Below are 20706 nucleotides of genomic sequence, written 5' to 3' on the forward strand. Positions count from 1 at the left end.
TAAATGATGGGGACAGCTGTCAGCAATGAGATGGCACTTTGCTTTGTCCCCCACAACACTGGAGCTGACCCCTTTTTTCAGTAGCCACATCTGATGAGCCAGTCAGAACTGATAAAAATATGCCAGTTAAGCTTCCAAGAGTAGTGCCAGATCAGTAGATACCCAAACTGCACTTTGTCTTTCAAGGCAAGTGTGACACTAACCAGAACAAGAGAACTACTAACCGCTAAATCATTTAAACAGACCACTGCTAATATTGTCACTGGATGTAGCTTCAATTTAAACGTATCCAGTCCACCAATAACTTTGGACATCTGTTCAGACTTCTACTGCCTCATTTAGTTCAGCTGAATGGAAAAAACAGAAGAACTTCACCAGCATGTTGCTTACTGACACTTCATTCCACCACCCTGGACAACTTATTCCAGTGTCACTAAATCAGGGCACAGAAGTTCTATGTTCATCATGCCTCAGCATGGCAAAGGAGTAATTAGTGAAGAAACTCAGAACAACATACATGCCAAAGCTTTCCATATTCTCACCTCTGGATGTGGTGTCAGCTCCATATTCCCAGGGGCGGGGGGGGGGGGGGGGCACTGAGCAAGATACTTTTGGTAATGTGAAGACTAGGCCTGCATCTCCCAATTATATTATTCCAAGGTTATTACCTCAGACTCTGAATCTGAACTGGAAGAATGGGTAAGGTTGGAATGCTTGGCTGAAATACCAAGGCCAACAAGCCCCAAATATGCCAAGTACCTGGTGAGGGCCAGACCACCTCTGGTGCAGTGGGAAACACTGTTGAGCAGGGATATCCTGAGAAAGAGGGATGTAACCTTATAAGTTCCATCATCTGATGCCAGCTCAAGAGAACAGACGAATTAAGTAGTGCCTGGCATTCCTGCTGTCTGGCCTACAATCAGTCGGAACCTCAGTGAGGGTGAAGCTAACTCCATTTGGTTGGGAAGGAAAGAGAGGGATCCAGTTTGGAATCACCTTCTGTAGTACCTTCCGTAATTAGCTGGTTCATTAATATGAAGGATGCCTTTTGCTGACAACCTCTGCAATGCTCCTTTTGAATCATAAGGCCAGCCTGGTTACTTTAACATAATCAATACTATAGTTAGAAGCCTCTCCTCTTCATCTGCTTGGAAGGGGAAAGAAAAGGAAAGAGACCGGCAAACAAGAGGTAGTTCCCTCCTTGAGTTGGTCTATCCGCTTACTACTGTCACAGTTGCCCATTCACTTACCCTCTGAGCCCAATCAACCCAGAAAAAGAGACCAAAGCATTCAGCAGCTGTTACTCCTTCTCCTTACCCATCTGTCACTGCTTACAACAACAGGCTGGAGGAGCAGCACCAGGATATTAGCTGGGGCCTTCTGCTGAATGTGGGCCTCTGCATGTGCCCAATAATGACAGCATCTAATACCAACCCTACTTGGATCTTTCGTAACACCACATTCAGCTCATCGTACATTCTTTCATGTTCATGGTATGGGGAAGACAAAATGGCAGAACATGACCACAAACTGACCTCTTTTTACAAATTTGTTTATTATGAATATAGTCCATTACAACAGTAAAATAGCACAGAATATGTCAAGTCAATGGGTTTAACAATCAAATAATCAATCAGTGATAAATTATGAAACATGCAATCTGTATACATCTAATACATCTGTAGGACTTGGATAGTGACATACAACTTTCCAGTGTTTAGTGATCACAAATTAATTTCTCTTTGAAAGATTGAAGCAATTCCACATCAGATAAGGAAAAACATGCACTGGGCTTACCGGTCTAGAGTATCCTGAGGGACCTTACTTCCTCCAGCTCTCCTGGTGACACCGGTATTCTTGTTGGCAGTCATGGTCATTTCTGCTCTCTCTAAATCTGAAAACCTGAGATGGGGGAAATAAAACCAATGCAAACCAATTAAATTTATTTGTAACTGAACCTAAGATGTTTTCCAACATAGTTAAACAAACACTGCCAGCACAAGGAAAGGACTGTCAAAAGCAGTTTTTTGTTTATGCAAACTACATTTTCCATTTCTATAGGAGGTAAACAACATATCCGGTAAAATTCAGGCATGAGTCACATTTAGCCAAGACACTTTGAAACAAACCATGAATTATAAGCTAAGAACAAACCCTGGTTGTAGTGTTAGCTGGCATGTGGAGCAACAGCTGATTCAGACAGCTCTATAACCTTCAAATTCCCAGCTAGTTTAGCAACTCCTATTGGTAGGATGAGCCATGCAAGAATGAAATAATAAGAATTTTGTATTTCTAGCTTATTGTTGCATGCAAATTTAGCAAAGCATATAAGAATGGGCCCATTGTCTGTCAAAGTCTTGCTTGTCTGTGCATGTGAATGTGGTCCCAGGGCAGATAAAAAGATTCTTAAATTATTATAACATACTTTTATACTGGGCTCCCTTTGAAGGCCATTCAGATACTGCTTGTTTGTTTAAAGGCAGTGACCAGATAATGTACACACTGGCTGCCAATACGTTCCCAAGCCCAAGTGCTTCCATTTCCAAGTGCTTCTCTTGGTTTGAATCTACCTGTACACTACAATCAATAGCTGAAGTTCTCAGAGTGCCGCCTCTCAAGGATGTTTTAATTGTTTTATTATATTTTGCTATGTTAATTGAAATTATTTTTAGCTATTTGATATTTTGTATGTTTTAATAACTGCACTGCAAGACACCTTGAGTCTTTTTAAACAACTACAGTAATGCAATAAACAATACCATTGATCTAGTTTTCTCTCTTTAAATTAGAACTGATCTAATTATGGTACTTATATTTTTGACAATATACAAGGAAAATTTGTGGCAGTAATAATCACAAATTATTGCCAGCAAAACCCACATACTACACAAATCCCTAGCATGATGCAGTTTATTAAATCATATACAACTCTGTCCTGAAGCATATCTGCTTACTATCACTACGGCACCAAACAACCCAAAGGCATTATAGAATGTTCTGCTACCAAAATAAGCTTTTCTTATGAATGAAGTGCTTTGTATTTTTCCCATGCTGACTACAGAACACAAAATCTTCCACAGATATCTACACTTATCTATCTAGAACTTATTTGGGATCACTTTTCAAAACAATGTATGTAGCCACTTATGAATGGCCAAAAAAGAGGAAATGCATCAAGGAAAAGCAGGGCAGTGATGTGCATAAAATTTGCACCGGCTAATATATATGGATAGAGGCAAATTAGAAATAATGCTTACATTATAAATAGGAGTACAGAACATCTCAAAGCCTAATACAGAAAACTGTGACCAGGTAGGCAGCCTGTGTACCTTGCTGTTCTGGAGCTAACTGCTGATGGCCAAAAATTCTTACGGTTCTTTATCTATCAGAATCAAGCAGGGTGGACTTTCAAACCAAAAAGTGTCTTCTGTAATAAAGAACACATGGGCACTCTAAGTCACAAACCTGTTCCCACCATGTCCTGCCAGGACACCTTGGTGAGGAACAGTATTTACAGCTAATAGGGAGGCAAGAAGGAGACCATGCCATGAAAATGGGGTGATGGGGCAGAACTGTGGATTTTATCACTCTGCTCCACCCCCTAGTTCTAGACTCTTTCCTCACAGCTCCCATCCTCCCTCCTTTTATCCAGCATGGGATTAGCTAGTCACTCTCTTAGAAAGGCTAAATAGGAATTTTTACTTGCCTAGCCTAGGAAGGAGAGTAGGAATTTTGACTGCTCCCTTGCCTGAGCAGAATAGCCTGCAAGGAAAAATATAGACAATACAGACGCTTGCAGATCTGGGATGGTGAATTTCTTATATTAAATAAAGTTTTCTGCTGCTGACACCTTTTCCTTTTCCTCCTGCAACTTGCTGCTCTGGTGTCACAAGGCTATTATAACTTGAATATTATTATGCTTACAAATATTTCAGTATCTCTCCTTGCCCTCTTTCACATTGTAAGTTGTTTGGGGTGGAAACTCTGCCCGAGCTTGGTTGGTTGTCTTTATACTATGTAATACATAGGAACCAGACTATTACTGGAGCCCTCAGGTTTCCCATAATAGTGTGCTTGATGAAAAGTTGTATTCTTTAAGTCGGGGATTGGCAAGTGGTGGCCCTCTAGATGTTTTGGTCTACAACTTTTACCAGCCCCAGCCAGCATAGCCAAAGGTGAGAGTTTGGCCATTAAAGACCAAAACATTTGGAGGGCCACAAGTTACCCACCCCTGCCTTATAAAAAGCTGAATCCAGACATTTATATCTGTCTTATATATGATTCTTCTTGTTTTTCTTTGAAAAGCAGCACACAACTAGGCGCTACCTGCCAGCTAGACACCATGTGTTTAGTCAGAGTGCTATAAATTGGAAGTCATACATATACATTGCAATACTGTTTTAGCGTGTTTGCATCCTGTGCTTCCTCCAAGGAACTCAGGCAGCTTAGATGGAAGTTACCCACTTTTAATTCAAAACATGCCCATGAAATAGGCCAGGGTGAGAGGAGGAGAGAGGCCCAAGACCACCCAATCAGCTTTGTAATTGAACTGGGATTCAAACCTGGGAGTTCCACTGCAAGTCTTATTGTTTCCATTACCGGGGTGGTGGGTGAATGTATGGATAGACAAATAGATACGGCATCATCTAAAAAGATACCAATCAGGTGTTGGTGGTGACAGATACCCTGAGGATAAAAAACTAATGTCAGCTTAAACAAGCAACTAAAATGCTTTTGAAAATAGGCAAATGTTCCACCGTATTCTCAGGAGTAACCAAGAATAACAGTTTACTGTAACCTAGCCTCCATGGGGATGGCAGAAAGAAGATTTTGCTCACAACAGTTCAAAAAAGAAAAAAAAAGGTTTAATATATTCCTATGTATCTACAGATCCTTTCAGCATATCCATCCAAGGGGAAACCTGCCCATCCCCCCACATGATGATTCTCACATTTCCCACTGAGTATCAAGGCAATGCCCTTGCTCAGGGTTCTTTGCATGAGCACACAATAAAATGTTTGAGAAGCATCCTTGGAAAAGAAATGTGCTTCTCTTGTTCAGTCATTAGGATCAGATGTGCTATTTAAGCACATTCAATCCCCAAGTAAGCCCCAATTCATCTGTGAGCAAAGCAGTATGGAAGCACTGAAACTCATTTCCCTATTGTCACATTCCCTATCACATATAGACATGTTAGTCATATCAATTATTCAAATGATATAAATACTTTAGACCCTACCAGTGTGGGTCCTCCATGAACATCCAGGTGTTGGTTGCTGCAGCTCATGTGAGTATACGAATGTGCATTGCTTGTACGGAAGGAAGCCCAAATACTGCCATCATCAACAACAATGCATAAATTACATCATGATGGGAGGCACTAGCTAAAAGATAACACACATATCTAATAAATAAATAAATAGACACACCTACACAAGATGAGTGAAAATAAGACTTAGTCAAAGAAGAAGCAAAACAATGTTCTCTGTCTGGAAAGCGTGAGAGATCTGAGAGGGAAAGAATATGACCGATAACTAATCAACAAGTGTTTAGTTTATTTATCCTCCTTCACTATAACTTGTATTTGGAAATAGTTTAAACAGAAAAAAACTTGAAAAAGAAACAGGAAAAAACATTTTCCTGTCTAAACTTGCACAGGACTGAGCTGTTCATTATTTAACTTAAGAACAAATTACTTACTGTTTCAGATACTTTCAAGGGCTATTCCCAGATTATGATTACTAAAGAAAAAAGAAAGAAAGAAATTATCTGCCTGATGCACATAGAGTAAAAAGCTGGTATTTTAATCCTTTGTTAATTAATTTGGGATTAAGGAGTGATCTTTTTGGTTCCAGCAATTATATGCTGTGCATCTCAAAAGTGAACAAATTTTCACTGGTCATGATTCAGTTCAATGGGACCTCTGCAAAAAGGGGCAACGTGTGTGTGTTGTGGGACAGGAGGAGAGGTAACCATGCCTGACAGGGAATGTTGCATGTAGCAGTGCCACTCAGGCCAAGAAGAAATCTCTGGAGCAACAAGGCAAAGAATACAGATCCACTGCAAAGCCACAGCCCACCAGCCCTGGTGGCTGAACTGGGGAGAGGGCACCATAAGGAGATCTAGCCCAAGTATACAGTAGGAGCAGCAGTGATAGCCATGGTAGGGATGGCTGCCATTCATGCAAGACAATAAATTTCACTGACTGGAAGTGGAGAAATTCTGGCTATGCCACATAATACATATATTAATGATCAAGTTAATCCACTTTCACAGCTGCAGCTGAACAGGATCAAGCCATTTTGCAAGCATTACCCCCATTCTGACAGGAGCTCAATGAAGAGGAGCCAGCCAGACCAGAAGGACCAGCAGGTGCAGCCATGGGGAATTTTTCTACACAAGGTATTTACTGAGTGTTTGACCCTGGTTTTTTTTTTTTTTTTTTCCAATTAGTCAGTTTTTAAAGAGGACTTTCAATAAGGGATTTTTTTTCAGAGCAGGTAAGGTGCAATATTATTTGTAAAAATGTAAAAGCACTTTTTCTACTTGTAATTAAGCTACTGCACTATATCACAGTGCCATCTAGAGTTTATATAACAGAAAAGGAAATGGGGTTTGTCGGGTGCTGGGATCTTAATTCTGTGACAAAACCGAAGCAGATACAATTGATTAACAGCCTTGTGTAGAAAACTGCACAGACTCTGAAAGTGGGCCTTAGCCCATCACTTGTTCCTGAAAAGAGGCAAGAACAGGGAACTCCAGAGATCATAACCACTAGACATCAACCATCTGCTCACCTTGGGCCCCAGGTTCTCCGCCTGCAGATCACCAGTGCAAGGAATAAACCAGACAGGAGGTAAAGAAAAGTGGGTGGAAACCTATACTTCAGGTGAGGAGACAGGCCCTTTAGACTCACCACCACTCAGGCAAGAGACAGACTTGAGAATGGCAGTTTGGACTGAGTAGTATAAAAGCCCTCATTTATATTTTAATCCATGTTGGAAGACATTCCTCACTTGGACTTAGTTATCTGACATTCTGCAATTCCAGCCTGCCTTACTCAGCCATGTTCAGAGCACTTCCACTCAAATGCAAGTCAAGAGACTTTCAAGTACCTGGAGAAAGCTCAGAGGGTGCTCACAAATTGCCACCTGTCACTGCTTCTACTTTTGCTGCCTCCCCACAAGATTTTTTTTTAAAAACTTGCTCCTCTTGGGGCAAGGCATGGGAAAGCAGTGATGACAGATGCTACCCAGACTCCCAACAGCTCTTTCCACCAGGGATGGGACTAAGATGCAATTCCAGAAACCCTGGTGAGAAATAGATGCCACAGACATAACTGCTACTGAGAACTCTCAGCAGCAGAATATGATCTGTTGGGGCCAGAGGAACACTGTATTTTTATGCCAAGCCTTTAAGTAACTCACTCAGGCAGACAGGAGGGGAAGGTGACCATGGCACACAAAGGAGAGAAGAGAGCAGGAAACTAGAAGCACAGCCCTGGTTACCTTTATCCTATTTGCAAGTACTTAAAAGGGGAACTCCTTTTTTATGAATAAGCGCAGTATCTTTAATCCACACCCAATGCTCCACTCACAATGGCATGCTTGCCATGCAGAATGTTTTATCATTGTCTAAAACAAAAGAAGGCAAATCATATAACAGTACCCTGGTTATTGTTTCATGCAAAGTCTCCATACAGTGGTGAAACGCTGCTTTTCACAAGTCTGGACATTGTATTTTAATAGTTACTGACACAAAAACCTCAAAGCAAGATATTCAAGATATTCCACATTGGTTACTACGCTGCCACATGCACAGAAATTAACAAAGTCTGGATCACTCAGGCTGATGATGCATCATCACGCTGGAAATGTTAAACCAATCCATGAGAAAGTGCCACATGGGGTTATAGCCTAAAGCAGTACTTTTAAAATACACCTTGTGTACACTAAAGGAAAAACATCAGGCTGCCTCTAGTCTGAATAAATGGTGTAACATAGGCCAGTTATTCCAGATTAATAAATGCTACTGATGGATGTAGACATATAAGGTTCAAAAATTCACAATATAGTACATCTTCATGAAAGGTTTTGAGATTCACTGCTCTAACACTAATGAATTATTTTCCAGCTTGCAGGTTTCACTGTGAAAAAACGTATTATGTACATTTTTCTTATTTTCCATCAACCGAAATAAAAAATGCCATATAAATTGTAACACATTACACTTCATTTTAGATTCTTTCCTCCCTCTTTTTTGAAAGAAGATTGGGAGCATTTGGGATGACTTCACAGGGAGAAATAGAGGAGTACACAACATAGAGAGGCTAATGCAAAATGCTGCTTCAAGAATACTTTCAATCATCAAATTTTATGATGATACTATTTTTTTCATTGAAGTGTGATTGTTTCTCAGTGCCTCTACAGAATCTCAGATGGTCAGTTTTTATTGTATAAACTGGTTTTAAATAAAAATCTAGGGCAGCAAATTTTGAGAAATGCACAGAAATGTTGATCTCAGGTTTGCCCAATTGAAAATACAATGCCAGTGTTACAACAGCACTTTCCTGTGAATTATTTTATAACTCTAACCCAAGGCTTGGAATGCACAGCTGCATTCTGGGGTTAAAAGAAGCATTATACAGGGGCTGGGGCTTTTTATCCCCCATGAGCTTGTTTTTGCACAAATGCAAATAAATTCCAAAAAGCACAGCCCCAGAAAAACTCCAGCTGCAGCTTCCAAGTTCTGGCTGGCTTCGATTCTAGATATAACAAATGAACACAGCCTCACCAAAGTAGTTCCATCAAAAGGTATCCAAACTTTTCAATGAAAAATGTGCTTGAAATTTTTGGGTCTCTACTAAAGCCAAAACTTGGATGAACCAGCCTCCCTGCCTTCCTATTTTGTTATGAGGCATGTTTGCCACTTGGGGGCTTTGTTTATTTGATTCCCTCTCTAGCTTTCTACCCAGAATTTACCAACTTGGGCATCTTTATGAGGGAAAGATGGGGGAAACACTGTTTCAATGCAAATTAGATATACAGTGGTACCTTGGCTCACGAACTTAATCTTTTCCAGGACTCTGGTCGTGACCCAAGTTAAATTTCCCCATTAAAGTTAAAGTTCTATAACTATTTTTTCAATCAGATAAATTTGAAGCAAAGTGACAAAGAACAACAAAGATTGTGGCCATCTCCCCGCCCCCAGCACGACCGCAATCGCGCCTGTCATCCCTGCACGTGTATGATCATGATCATGGCCATAGATGGGGGTGGGGGGGAGATGGGCGCAATCACAGGTGCGCTTGGGGGACAGACAGGCACAATCGCAGGCACACTCGGGGGGGGGAGACGGGCGTGATTGTGCTGAGGGGGGAGATGACTGAGATCACGGACGCGCTCATGCAGGAAAGACAAGCGCAATCTCGGCCATCTCCCCCCCCAGCATGATCGTGGCCATCTCCTCACCCCACCCCCAAGCACAACCGCGATCACGCCTGTCTTTCCTGCACAAGCGTGACCGCAATCATGGTCCTCTCCCCACTTTTTAATGAATTTTTATGAAATTTTTATGAAATTTTTGTTTGCGACCCAATTTGGTCGTGAACTGAGGCATTCGTGAGCTGAGGTACCACTGTATTGGAATACCCTTGGCAATCTCAAGTGAAATGTCATCCTCATGGTGAATACTCACTAAAAAACCACCAGGGATAAATTATTTCAGTGATTTCACTTTCAATAATATTTTTTGCCATCTGATTCCAACTGAGTGGTGTCAGTGAATATAATCCACGATGTTCAGCATATTGCACTCTAAACATGTATTTTATTTATTTATTTATTTTTCAATTTATATCCTGCCTTTTTCCTACAAAGGGCTCAAGGCAGCTTACATCATTCTCCTTCTCCATCTTATCCCCACAACAACAACCCTGTGAGGTAGGTTGGGCTGAGAGTCTGTGACTGGCCCAAAGACACCCAGTTGGCTCCATGGCTGAGCGGGGACTCGAACCCAGATTGTCTGAGTCCCAGTCCCATGCTCTTAACCACTACACCACACTGGCTCTCTGGCAGTATGCAACTGCCAATTTTAATTTAAGACCAAGTTTACCTACTTTGTGGCATCAAAGTCTTTTAGTAACTATTTTAAGAAGGGTGCTGGGGAATGATGAAAAGTTAAAAGGTGTGTGTATGGAATGCAGGAGAATGGAATGAGAAAATGGAGGACTCCAAAGGAGATCCCCATCTCCTCACCTCATTGAATGTGTCTTTTAATAGTTTACAATAACAGATTGTAAACAGATTAATAGATTGTAATAATAGCAGCCATGATACATTGATCTCAGTTTAGAAACTAGACAAATGTCAGAGACGTAGGAGGAGGGAGAGGGGGAGGAGGAGAAAGCCAAGATGCCTGCATCATTTTGACTTAGCTTCTCCAGAAGTATGATTGGTTTACCTGTATAGCTCCCATATCATGCCAGTCCTATATCTAAAAAGACTGGCTGCCAATTGAAATTTGGGCCCAATTTAAGGTGTTGGTAATGACTTATAAGGGCCTAAATGGCTTGGGTCATGGATACCTGCCTTCTTCCTATGTGCCAGCCCGCCCCTTGAGATCAGAGGCAGATGTCCTCTGAAGGAAATTAGGAGGGTAGCTACTCAGAGAAGGGCCTTTTCAGTGGGGGTGCCCCAACTATGGAACACATTCCCCAGGGAGGTTTGCCTGACACTGTCACTTTACTCCTTTCAACATCAGGTGAAGACCTTTTTAGTTCACCAATAATTTAACAGTTAAAAACAGTTAAATAAAATTTATTTATTTATTGGATGCAGTGTGTTGTGTGTTGTTGTTATGGTTTACTTTGTTCTTTGTGGTTTTGAGTTTTTTTGTTTGTTCGGTAAGCTGTCCAAAGACTTTTAGTAATGGGACGGCATATAAAAACTTTAAATAAATAAATAGCCAAAATATTTCAATAACTGATGAGTATTTCTTCACTATCACAACGGGTAATAATGCATATATAGGATTTCGGACAGGGAGGGGGACTAAAGAAAGTATAACAATTGCGAATTAGCTACACAGAAAGTGGGATGAAAATACCTGACCATGTGTCTACTTTAAACTCAACCTAATAAGAAAGAAAATGATGTCTGTGGTCTGGTGGATTACGCTGCACATTCACATCGGAGACCACAACTGGAAACCAACACTGATTTACAGGTATGAGGGGCCGAATCTGTATGTAAAATGTCTTCCTTCTTCCTTCACACTCCTGCATCCAACTGCTCATATACCACTATTCTCACTAGTCTCTCACTCCTGAGTACAGCCTTTTTCTCCATGTGGCATTTACTGTGCACTGGTGTTGCACTCACAGAAGTCTGCAAGGCCTTTTCAAGACACTATTTTCTTCCAGGGCCTCTTTCAAGTTTTCCAGTCATTTGCGTTGCTTTGTTCTTTAACCAGAAAGTCTGGTATTAACATTCAGATGGGAACAAACCAAAACAAAAGCCTCATGAGCAGTCACAGTTCTACTATACTGCAGCTCTACCACAGCACCACCATATACTTGGTTAACAGACTAAATAGAAAGACAGAAAAATACAAACCTTAGGAGAAAACGCATGTAAAGGATGCATTTTTCCTCTCACAATAAAAACAAAAGAAGCCTCCATAAAGCAGCAAGTGAAACCCCCTCCTGTAGAGAAGCCCTCAGTTGAACAGTTGGCAAACTTTGCTCCTGCAGCTTCAGTCCCAACAGCTTGCGCACTGGCAGTTTCATAAACATCCGCGAGGTCTGAAGAGCCATTCTGTAACACCTTAGCAGTGTATCCAACGGCAGCCACTTAGACTGGTGGAAAAGAGCACTGCTGCCCCGCACTTTAAGAGCTGCTGCTGCTGCAACGGCCCCCCTGCTCCACCTCCCAGCATTCTCCATAGCCCCAGCACAGCCCATCAGTGTGGAATGCCTGCATCTGGCCTGGCGATCCAGCAAGCTCCTCAGCATAAGTGCAGGTCTGCTGCTGAGTGGCAGGCCAGGGGCACCCCTCTGGTTTGCTCCTGTGGGATGCCACAAGGATAATGGTATGTCTCCACCTCTCCTTCACCTGATTGCTTGTGCATGGAACTGTGCCTGGGAGGGAGGGAGGGAGGGAGGGAGGGAGGGTATGGGGCCAAGTGGGTGGATGGAGGAGGTCCCAATTATTGTAGTGATGCGTGCAGGGAGATATGGTGCTGGGAATAAGGGGAACGTGGCTCAGACAGTTAATGGTTGTGCCATGTTCTGGTCCTCCTTCCACCATGCATTTGACGATTGCTATGTCAGCCGGTCTTCGGGTCGCCTGATGCAACATGCTGTTGGCCTAAAGCACATAGTGGGAAATACTCAAGACTTGTTCTTCTTGGTCAGATATGAGGAAGTATCAGCCATACTTTCTCTGATACAGGAAATTTATATAGCCATCATGACGGATAGCCATTAATAGCCTTATCCTCCCTCTTAAGTGTTTCTCAGTTTCTCTATGACAGTCTTCCCCAATCTGGTGCCCTGAAATGTATTCAATTACAACTCCCTTAATCCTCAGCCACTGACCATGCTGGATAAGGGATGATGAGAGCTGGAGTCCAAGAGATCTGGAGGGAACTGGATTGTGGAAAGTTGCTCCATTACATCTAGGAACATAATTAATGCCCTAAATATAAGTCAAAATCAAAGGCAAGACTTTGCAAATATCATAGATATAAATTTGCTGAGATCGGCAACAGAAGCCCTCCTCCAGGAACCCTCTGTGAAAGATGTTAGGAGACAGAGTACCCGGAGGAGGGCCTTCTCTGCGGTGGCGCCCCGACTATGAAATGCGCTCCCCAGAGGTGTCCGCCTGGTGCCGTCATTATATGTTTTTCGGCGCCAGGTCAAGACCTTTTTATTTAATCAATATTTTAATATGTTTTAATATTGAATGTTATTATTGTATTTTATTAACTTGCAACCAGAGTGGGTTGTCAATTTATTTTTGCTGTAAGCTGTCCAGAGACACAAGTAATTGGACAGCATACAAATTTTATGAATGAATGAATGAATGAATGAATGGAAGGAACTGCATAGTGAAGGCTATTTCATGGAAAAGAACATCCTTCTTTCCTCTATAGCCTGCACAGTGAGGAATACCTTTGGGGGGGACCCGTTTTGCATATTCTCCCATGGGACAACTTTCTGTGTTGCTTCTTCACAACATCAGAAGCAACGTGAATATTATTCAGTGGAACACCAATGATTGTGAAGAAGGTATGGCACAGGAACTCCTTTAAATGCATTTTGTCTTTTCCGGGCCATGAATGAACATTACGTGATTTTTCCACTCACAATCTTGACAGGGGAATGCAGAAGCTGGGGTCTCCAAGAGATTCTGCTGCACACTATTGATGCTAAGTGCATCCCTCCCTGCACCCTTTCCCTACAAACCTTTTGTATAAAAAAGTATTGGTAACATCCCCCAAAATATATCATCTTTTAATGGAGAAAACAACATTAAAAGCAGTTAGTTTTTAAAGGAAGTAGTTGATAGTGCTCCAAATAGACTAGGCTATGTTGCTATGATGAGTGGTCAGGAGGAGGGGGGCAGGGAATACATTCCTCTTGTCAACGATTTCCTGAAAACGCTTTGCTGCAAGCTTAACTTTTCTCCAGTTCTGTACTGAAGAAGGGAATTTCTTCTCCAGCAGTAACCTTTAAGGCACCCTATTTCACAACTGACAGAAAACCTAGGCAAAAGCAGGTTGGTTTTACAGCTTATAAAGTGACCAAAGAAAGCTACATTAGAATTTTCATATGGGTCTCAGCAGACACAAAATAGGATTGGATTTTCAAAAATTTCTCTGCTGGGTTTCATAAAATGTTTTACACATAACTCTGGAGCAGATACTCAAGCAAACTCAAAATGAAATTCTTCTGCACCTGTGGCTCAGGCTTCATCCTAAACCTAAACTTTTCCCAGGCCTCAAATACCAAGGGCATAACGTAAAAACACCCTCCTGATCTATTCTTATATAATTTAACTGAAAAGGGGAGAAATCCACAAAATATGTGGTTTACTGCCACCATTTTTTAAGTTCAAAGCATAAGGAACCAACAAGTGGCCTGCTTCAAGGTTCTGCAACGCTAGTCTCAAGAAGTTAGGTAAATAAAACAGATGTGTGTTCTTTAAAAAAAAATGTATAAGAAGGCTTTTCCTACAACTGACTGATAGCAATTATTAATATTCTAAAGTTCCTGTCACTGCAAAGCTATTCCTTACCGTTAAGGATGCATTTTTTAACATGAAACTTATTGCCTCCATTTTGGAAAGCACATACCCACTATAACATCTTAATGTATTTTGAGCATCTGATATAAGAATGACCTCATTTAAAGCACAATCTTAGGGCCTCACAATGTTGTCTGGGAGGCGAAGGGATTATCTGGAGTCCCAGCTCCAACATCCTGCTACCTCAGAGTTGGTACTCCAAAGGCCAAGCCCTGGCCTCACCCCTCACCACTGGCCCTGCCTCTCAGAGGATGCAAATATGCTTTAGACAACAGGTCAAGAACTTCTACCCATTCCTATCTACATCCCAGATTTCTTCCCTTCCTCCTTCCCAATTATTTATTTATTTGAAACATTTGTATGCTGCCCAATTGTGCCACAGTACCACTGGGTGGCTCACAGTCATAAAACACAATAAAAAACTAATTTCAGCGTATTAAAAATACAATGTTAATAAAATATGGATAAGAATACAAATACTTGATCTAGAACATGGGTCCTCAAACTATGGCCCGCGGGTCGGATCCAGCCCGCCATGCCTATTTATCTGGTCCACCTCAGAGGTTTTGGACTTGCTCAGAAAAAACGATCTGAGTCCAAAAGCTCTGAGCTGGCGCAGGCATTCTTTAAAACTGAGCAGAGAGAGAGCTGGCATATGCTCAAATTGCAACAGCTCAACTGCGCGTGCACTGCCCCCCCCCACAACCCATTGCACGCATATACAGAGCAGGAATACAGAGTGGGAAACAGAAGAGAGGCGGAGGGAAGAGAAAGAGAGATGAAGACGAAGAAAGGACTGAAGGTAACAAAAATATAACTTTTTAAATCTATTTTTAATTCTGAGAGCCCGGGGATGGCCAGGCCAGGGGTGGCCAGGACCGTGCCCACCGCCACTGCCGCTGCCTCACAGCACCCACACCCGCCGCCGCCGCCATGCCCGTGTTCGCTGCTGCCACCTCGCTGGCCCGCGCCTGCCACCACCACATTTCAACTGGCCCCCTGTTGAAAACGTTTGAGGATCCCTGTTCTAGAAGGATAAAAACAGCCACCTGAATTAAAAAAACAGATGCAAAACACAGTGATGACAGAGATCACTGCCACTGAGCCTCTTTAGTGCACTGGATATAAATAAGCCTCCAAGTTCAAGTGTGTCATAGGGCTCCATCCTTACTCTAAGGAAACCTGGGAATTCTGCTTCCATGATGGCAAGGGGTTAGTAACAAAATTCTCAGGATTCCTTGGGATAAGTAATGACTATTAAGCTGGTTTACAACCAGCTGAGTTGTGAATACAGTGGTACCTTGGCTCACAAACTTAATCTGTTCCAAGATTCTGGTCACGACTTAGATTGGTTGTGAGCAAGTCAAATTTCCCCATAAGGTTCAATGAAAATAAGGTTAATCCATTCTGTAACCTTTTTTTTTAATCACAAAAATTTGAAATAAAGTGACAAACAACAACAAAGATCGTGGCCATCTCCCCCCACAGCACAACCGCGATTGCGCCCGTCTTCCCTGAATGAGCGCGACCACAATCATGGCCACAGATGGGCACGATCGCGGATGCGCTTGGTGGGGGAAGGGACAGGCACAATTGTGGGTGTGCTCAGGGGGGAGACGGGCACACCTGCAATCGCCACCCAATGCAGAGTTCATGACCTGAGGCAAAATTTTTGTGAAATTTCTGGTTGTGACCTGATTTGGTCGTGAACTGAGGCATTTGTGAGCTGAGGTACCACTGTATATACCCAGTGTCATAAACATATTGCTATACACCTGACAAGAATTAGATCTTCCTACTCAGTTCTAAGAAGTTTCGGGATTCCTAGATGTCTGAATACCCATACCACAGAAAGCCATTTCCCCAAGATAGGATTTAATTCCCGGAGATGTTTTGCTTGTCTTGTAGAGTAATTGGCTTGGCAAACAGAATCTCTCTCTAGAATCAGAGTTGCTTGGACTCAGGAAGATTTCACTTTTTTGTTTTTCTTTAAACAAAGCCTAGAACAATATTTTGAAAGACAGTGTGCCAAGATTTGTCCAGAATAATATTGATTGTTCCAACATAACTTATAGCCAACAGGGTAGGATTATTGAGCAATTCTATAACATTTTACTTTAAAAAAAAGTATACTCATCACATTAATGTGAGACTGAATGATGAGAATTTGGTGATCATCTTCATCTAAAGCTGGGCAAAACTGGATTCTGGGCAGAAGACGCAGGGTCGAACTAGGTGTGACATTTGCATTTAGCCTGCACATTTTAAAAAATGAAACTGGCAAATCTCCCACTTACACCAAACCTGTCAAGTGAGAAGACATCACATCCAGTTTGGCTCTCAGTGCATAAATATTAGCACAATCAGTTTGGGCCAGGCTGCAGGGCATAGTACAAGGAACCCACAGTCCACAGCAAAGTAAGCAAAGTACTCTCTGTCCCCAAATGACATCCCAGTAGCAGTGGTAAGGAACACCTTTAAAAAAAAAAACTAAACAAGAAGGGAATGGGCATGCTAGAAGGTAAAGTTCCCATCAAACCCGCCATCTTCACTGGCACTCTCTAGGCCAGGGAAGAAGGCAGCTGTGACTGGATGACCATAGCTTTGCTCTGCAGCACACCAAATCATTTCTGTGTTCTTTTTAGAAGTAATATGGTATCATTACTGTTGTTCCCATCTGGAAAGGATAGTAAGTCAGGAGGAATGGACTGGGAGAGTGACCAGTCAATGGGTAAGGAATGTGTCCTTTCCTTTCTTTTAAATACTAATCAATGAGCAAGCCAGAGAGGGCCAGCCAATAGCATTTTACTGCGTGGGGGAGGGAAAAGTCCACCACGTTCCTTTTGCAGAAGCCGAGCAGATAGGCAGTTGAAGCCTATTTCAATGCTGACAGTGGGAGACAGCTCTGTCAAGAGTACATGAAGGCTGCAGGATAGTTAGGGAGCACAGGGCAGGCTCCATGGTGCACACAGCTTTTTCTCCAGCACCTTGCAGCAGTTTTCCACCTCCAGGCATCTGCTGACTGAGGCAACTGTCTCACTCCACCTAAAGACAAGGATGACTTTGAAGCAGCACAATCTCTATAAAAAGTTAAATAAATGGAAGAAAGGAAGAACAGAGGACTGACTAGTTGGCTCTGTCCCCACAATCTGGGTTGGGTTTTGGAAAACAACCATGGTTAACAACAAGGGGGAAAGTGGGGTGGCAGCAGAGAAATCAGAACAATGTGAGGGAGGTGCTGGAGGGCAGCACCACTGACAGGAACCATCTTTTTCTGCTATTCTTTAACTTGAGACAGGCAAGGGGAAACTCTGGCTCACAAAGCCCTAAAGCCTCTGTCTCTGCCCTCTCTTTCTCTAAGAAAGCTCCTTTGGGGCACAAAAAGAAACCTCTTTGTTATCTCCAATAAGAGGTTTGAGATAACCTAGGGATCAGGCAGCTCTAATCAGCTGAGGTCTGATGGAACTGGCTACTTTCTTCATGCAGAGAAAGACATGGAGCTCAGTGTCTCTCTACATGGAGAATTTAAGGATTTTCTACGAGCGAGCAGGATAGGACCCATGATATCAGGGAAGAGAAGCTTCGTGTGAGGCCCTCTCTTCCCCTGATGTCATGCGAATTGTTGGTTTGGCTCAGGAGCATTCCAGCCCTCAGACCAAAAGTGGTTGCCCTCCCCTGCCCTAAACAGTCATCTTAACAGTCAGTCTCAGCTGTTTTCATACTCTTGTCCTGCTAATATCTTCTCCATTCCTCTGATTTGCTATTTGACTTGCCCTTTTATCTCCTCTTAATCCTTCACTTCCCTAATTTATTATTTTCTGCTTGGGGCTGTAATTCCTGCCATGTTATTCCCTATTAGTTTTAAAACATCCATCACTATCCAGCATTTACAACAGCCTAACATTTGTGACCAAAATATCATATTGAAGAACCACATTGTCCTTGTAACACAAACGCATCTAAAGTAATAGCAGGCTATGTGACCACATAAGTATAATCCCATATTTGTTTGTCATTAATCAGTTCTGACAAAACTCGACTACAAAATGCAAAATTTATTCAGCAAGCTCATCCTCAGGGGCTGAGATCTCTTCACCTCTGCAGATTTTTCTGGAAGCATTGTAAGACCTTCTTATTTAGGATTACAGCAGTCTTCTCCAACTAGTTGCCCAGCGAGTGCTTTTGAGTACAATTCACAGCATTTCTGACCACTGTCCAAGCTGCCTGGGTATGATAGTTGATCCCAAACATGTGGCAACTGCTAGGCTGGAAAAGGCTGGGTCAAGCATTTACTTGCATATAAATCTTCCACTGTGCAAATCCACCCATCAAGTTGAACATATCACAAAAACAAGCCACTAAATGTAATTATTTCTCAAATTTTTGGCATCTCTTTATTGTATCCCATTTCATCTCTAAAAAGTTAGTTTTGTGTTAGTTATCACAAATAATTAACATGATATGTCTTGTCTCTGGTATCATTAAATGGGGAAATCTTACTACTTCAAAGAGAGAGTTAGCATAAAGCCTTGAACCATATTTTATTTAGAAATAAAACTTTAGAGATACTTCTTCTATACCACATTGCGAACAAGTTCATTACACATTTTCCACCATATAAATTTTATTATAATGTTATCTAAATTTTCAAAGAGCTCATCTGCTCCTGTTCCTTTTGCCTCTCTGGAACTATAATCCTTTCATGTGACATGAAAGACATTTTACACAATGGCCAGTTGTTTGTGGTATCACAAACCCAAGGCTATGATTTCAAAAAAGACTGAACAACAAGAGAAGCTGATCACTTAAAGAGCAGAGTCTGTTTTCATGCAAATTCCCTGATTAATAAACAGCAATAGAAGGCAAAGAACAAAAACCACACATACAGCTGAAGGGGCTTTTCATGACAGAGTTTTCTATTAAGTTTTAGACAGGATGGTAGTAGTATTTAAAATATTAGAAAGCTTTCTGTGTGCATTCTACAGTTCATAAATCCTAGAGAACATGTGCTACTAATAGGCAAGTAAAAAAAAAAAAAAACTAAGGCACTAATCTGGTATTTCTGGGCATGTAGAATATACACTCCAAACCATTTAGTCAATACTAGAATTGGTCCCAGAATGTAACATGTGAACAGCTCCAGGCACTCTTGAATGAAACCAACCATCTTGATCCATTTCAATAGGGCTTCAGGCCTGATTTTGGAAAGGAGATTATCTTGCTTGCCCTGTGGGATGACCTTTGCAAGAGAAAGACAGGGTGAGTGCAACCCTATTGATTCTCCTGGATCTCTCAGCTGCTTTCAATACCATTGACCATGGTATACTTCTGGGCAGGCTGACTGGGTTGGGAGGAAGAAGCACTGCTTTGCAGTGGTTCCACTTGTACTTAACCGGCCAATTCAAGAAGGTGGTACTGAAGGATTATTGCTCTGTGCCGTAGCATTTATGCCATGGAGTAGTGCAGGGCTCTATTTTATCCCCCATGCCGCTGAACATCTACATGAAAGGGCTGGAAGAGGTTGTTCAGAGGTGCCGGCTATATGACACTCAGCTCTACCTCTCTCTTCCATCTAACCCAGGTGAGGCAGTGGCCATTCTGAATCAGTGCTTGGGCTGGGTCATGGATTGGATGAGAACCAATAAACTGAAATTTAACCCAGATAAGCCAGAAATGCTGTTGATGGGGGTATCTTCTGTCCAGGTGGGTGCTATTACACCTGTCCCAGATGGGGTTGCAGTCCTAAGGTACATGGTTTGTAGTCTGGGCGTGATCCTGAATCCTGAGTTGCCAGTAGAATTTTGGGTTGATTCAGTGGCCTGGGGCACCTTCTTTGATTCATTCAGCTATGACCCTATCTGGACAGAAAGAACCTAGCAATGGTAATCCATGCTCTGGTAACCTCTCATTCATATTATTGCAATGCATTCTACATGCAACTGGCTTTTAAGATGGTCCAAACACTCCAGTTGGTCCAGGATAGGGCAGCAAGGCTGCTGACAAGGACTGGCTGGTATGAACATATAATGCCAGTTCTCTATCAACTTCACTGGTTACCTACCAGTTGAAGTCTGGACCTGTTTCAAAGTGTTAACATTAACATTCAAGGTCCTAAATGGCTTGGGACCAGTTTATCTAAAGGACTACCTCCTCTCATATGTACCTGCTCAGATCCTAAGATCATCATCTGAACTCCTTCTCATCAAGCCCCCTCTTAAGGAAACAAAGAGGGTGGCTACAAGGAGAAGGGCCTTCTCAGTGATGGCATTCCAATTTTGGAATCAGCTCCCCAAAAAGGTTATCCTGGTGCCCTCTCTCTATTCCTTTAAGCACCAGGCAAAAACATTTTTATTTGTCCAATCTTTTAATAGTCAAAGTAATTTTAAGATAATTTTTA

At 42.0% G+C, this 20706-nt stretch overlaps 1 protein-coding gene across 5 annotated transcripts in view; it reads right to left on the minus strand.

Moving 5' to 3' along the window:
• DENND2B (DENN domain containing 2B) overlaps positions 1-20706 on the minus strand; it is a 157463-nt gene that overhangs the window by 96248 nt on the left and 40509 nt on the right. For all 5 annotated transcript variants that reach the window (XM_044425932.1, XM_044425929.1, XM_044425931.1 and 2 more), the window contains one exon: positions 1798-1902. In XM_044425932.1, coding sequence (XP_044281867.1) covers positions 1798-1877 — 80 coding nt within the window. In that variant the 5' untranslated portion in view covers positions 1878-1902. The remainder of the gene's footprint in view (positions 1-1797; positions 1903-20706) is intronic.

The sequence above is a fragment of the Varanus komodoensis genome, unplaced genomic scaffold, assembly GCF_004798865.1.
Source record: "Varanus komodoensis strain SLA01 unplaced genomic scaffold, ASM479886v1 scaffold16, whole genome shotgun sequence".
In the NCBI taxonomy this organism is placed as follows: domain Eukaryota; kingdom Metazoa; phylum Chordata; class Lepidosauria; order Squamata; family Varanidae; genus Varanus; species Varanus komodoensis.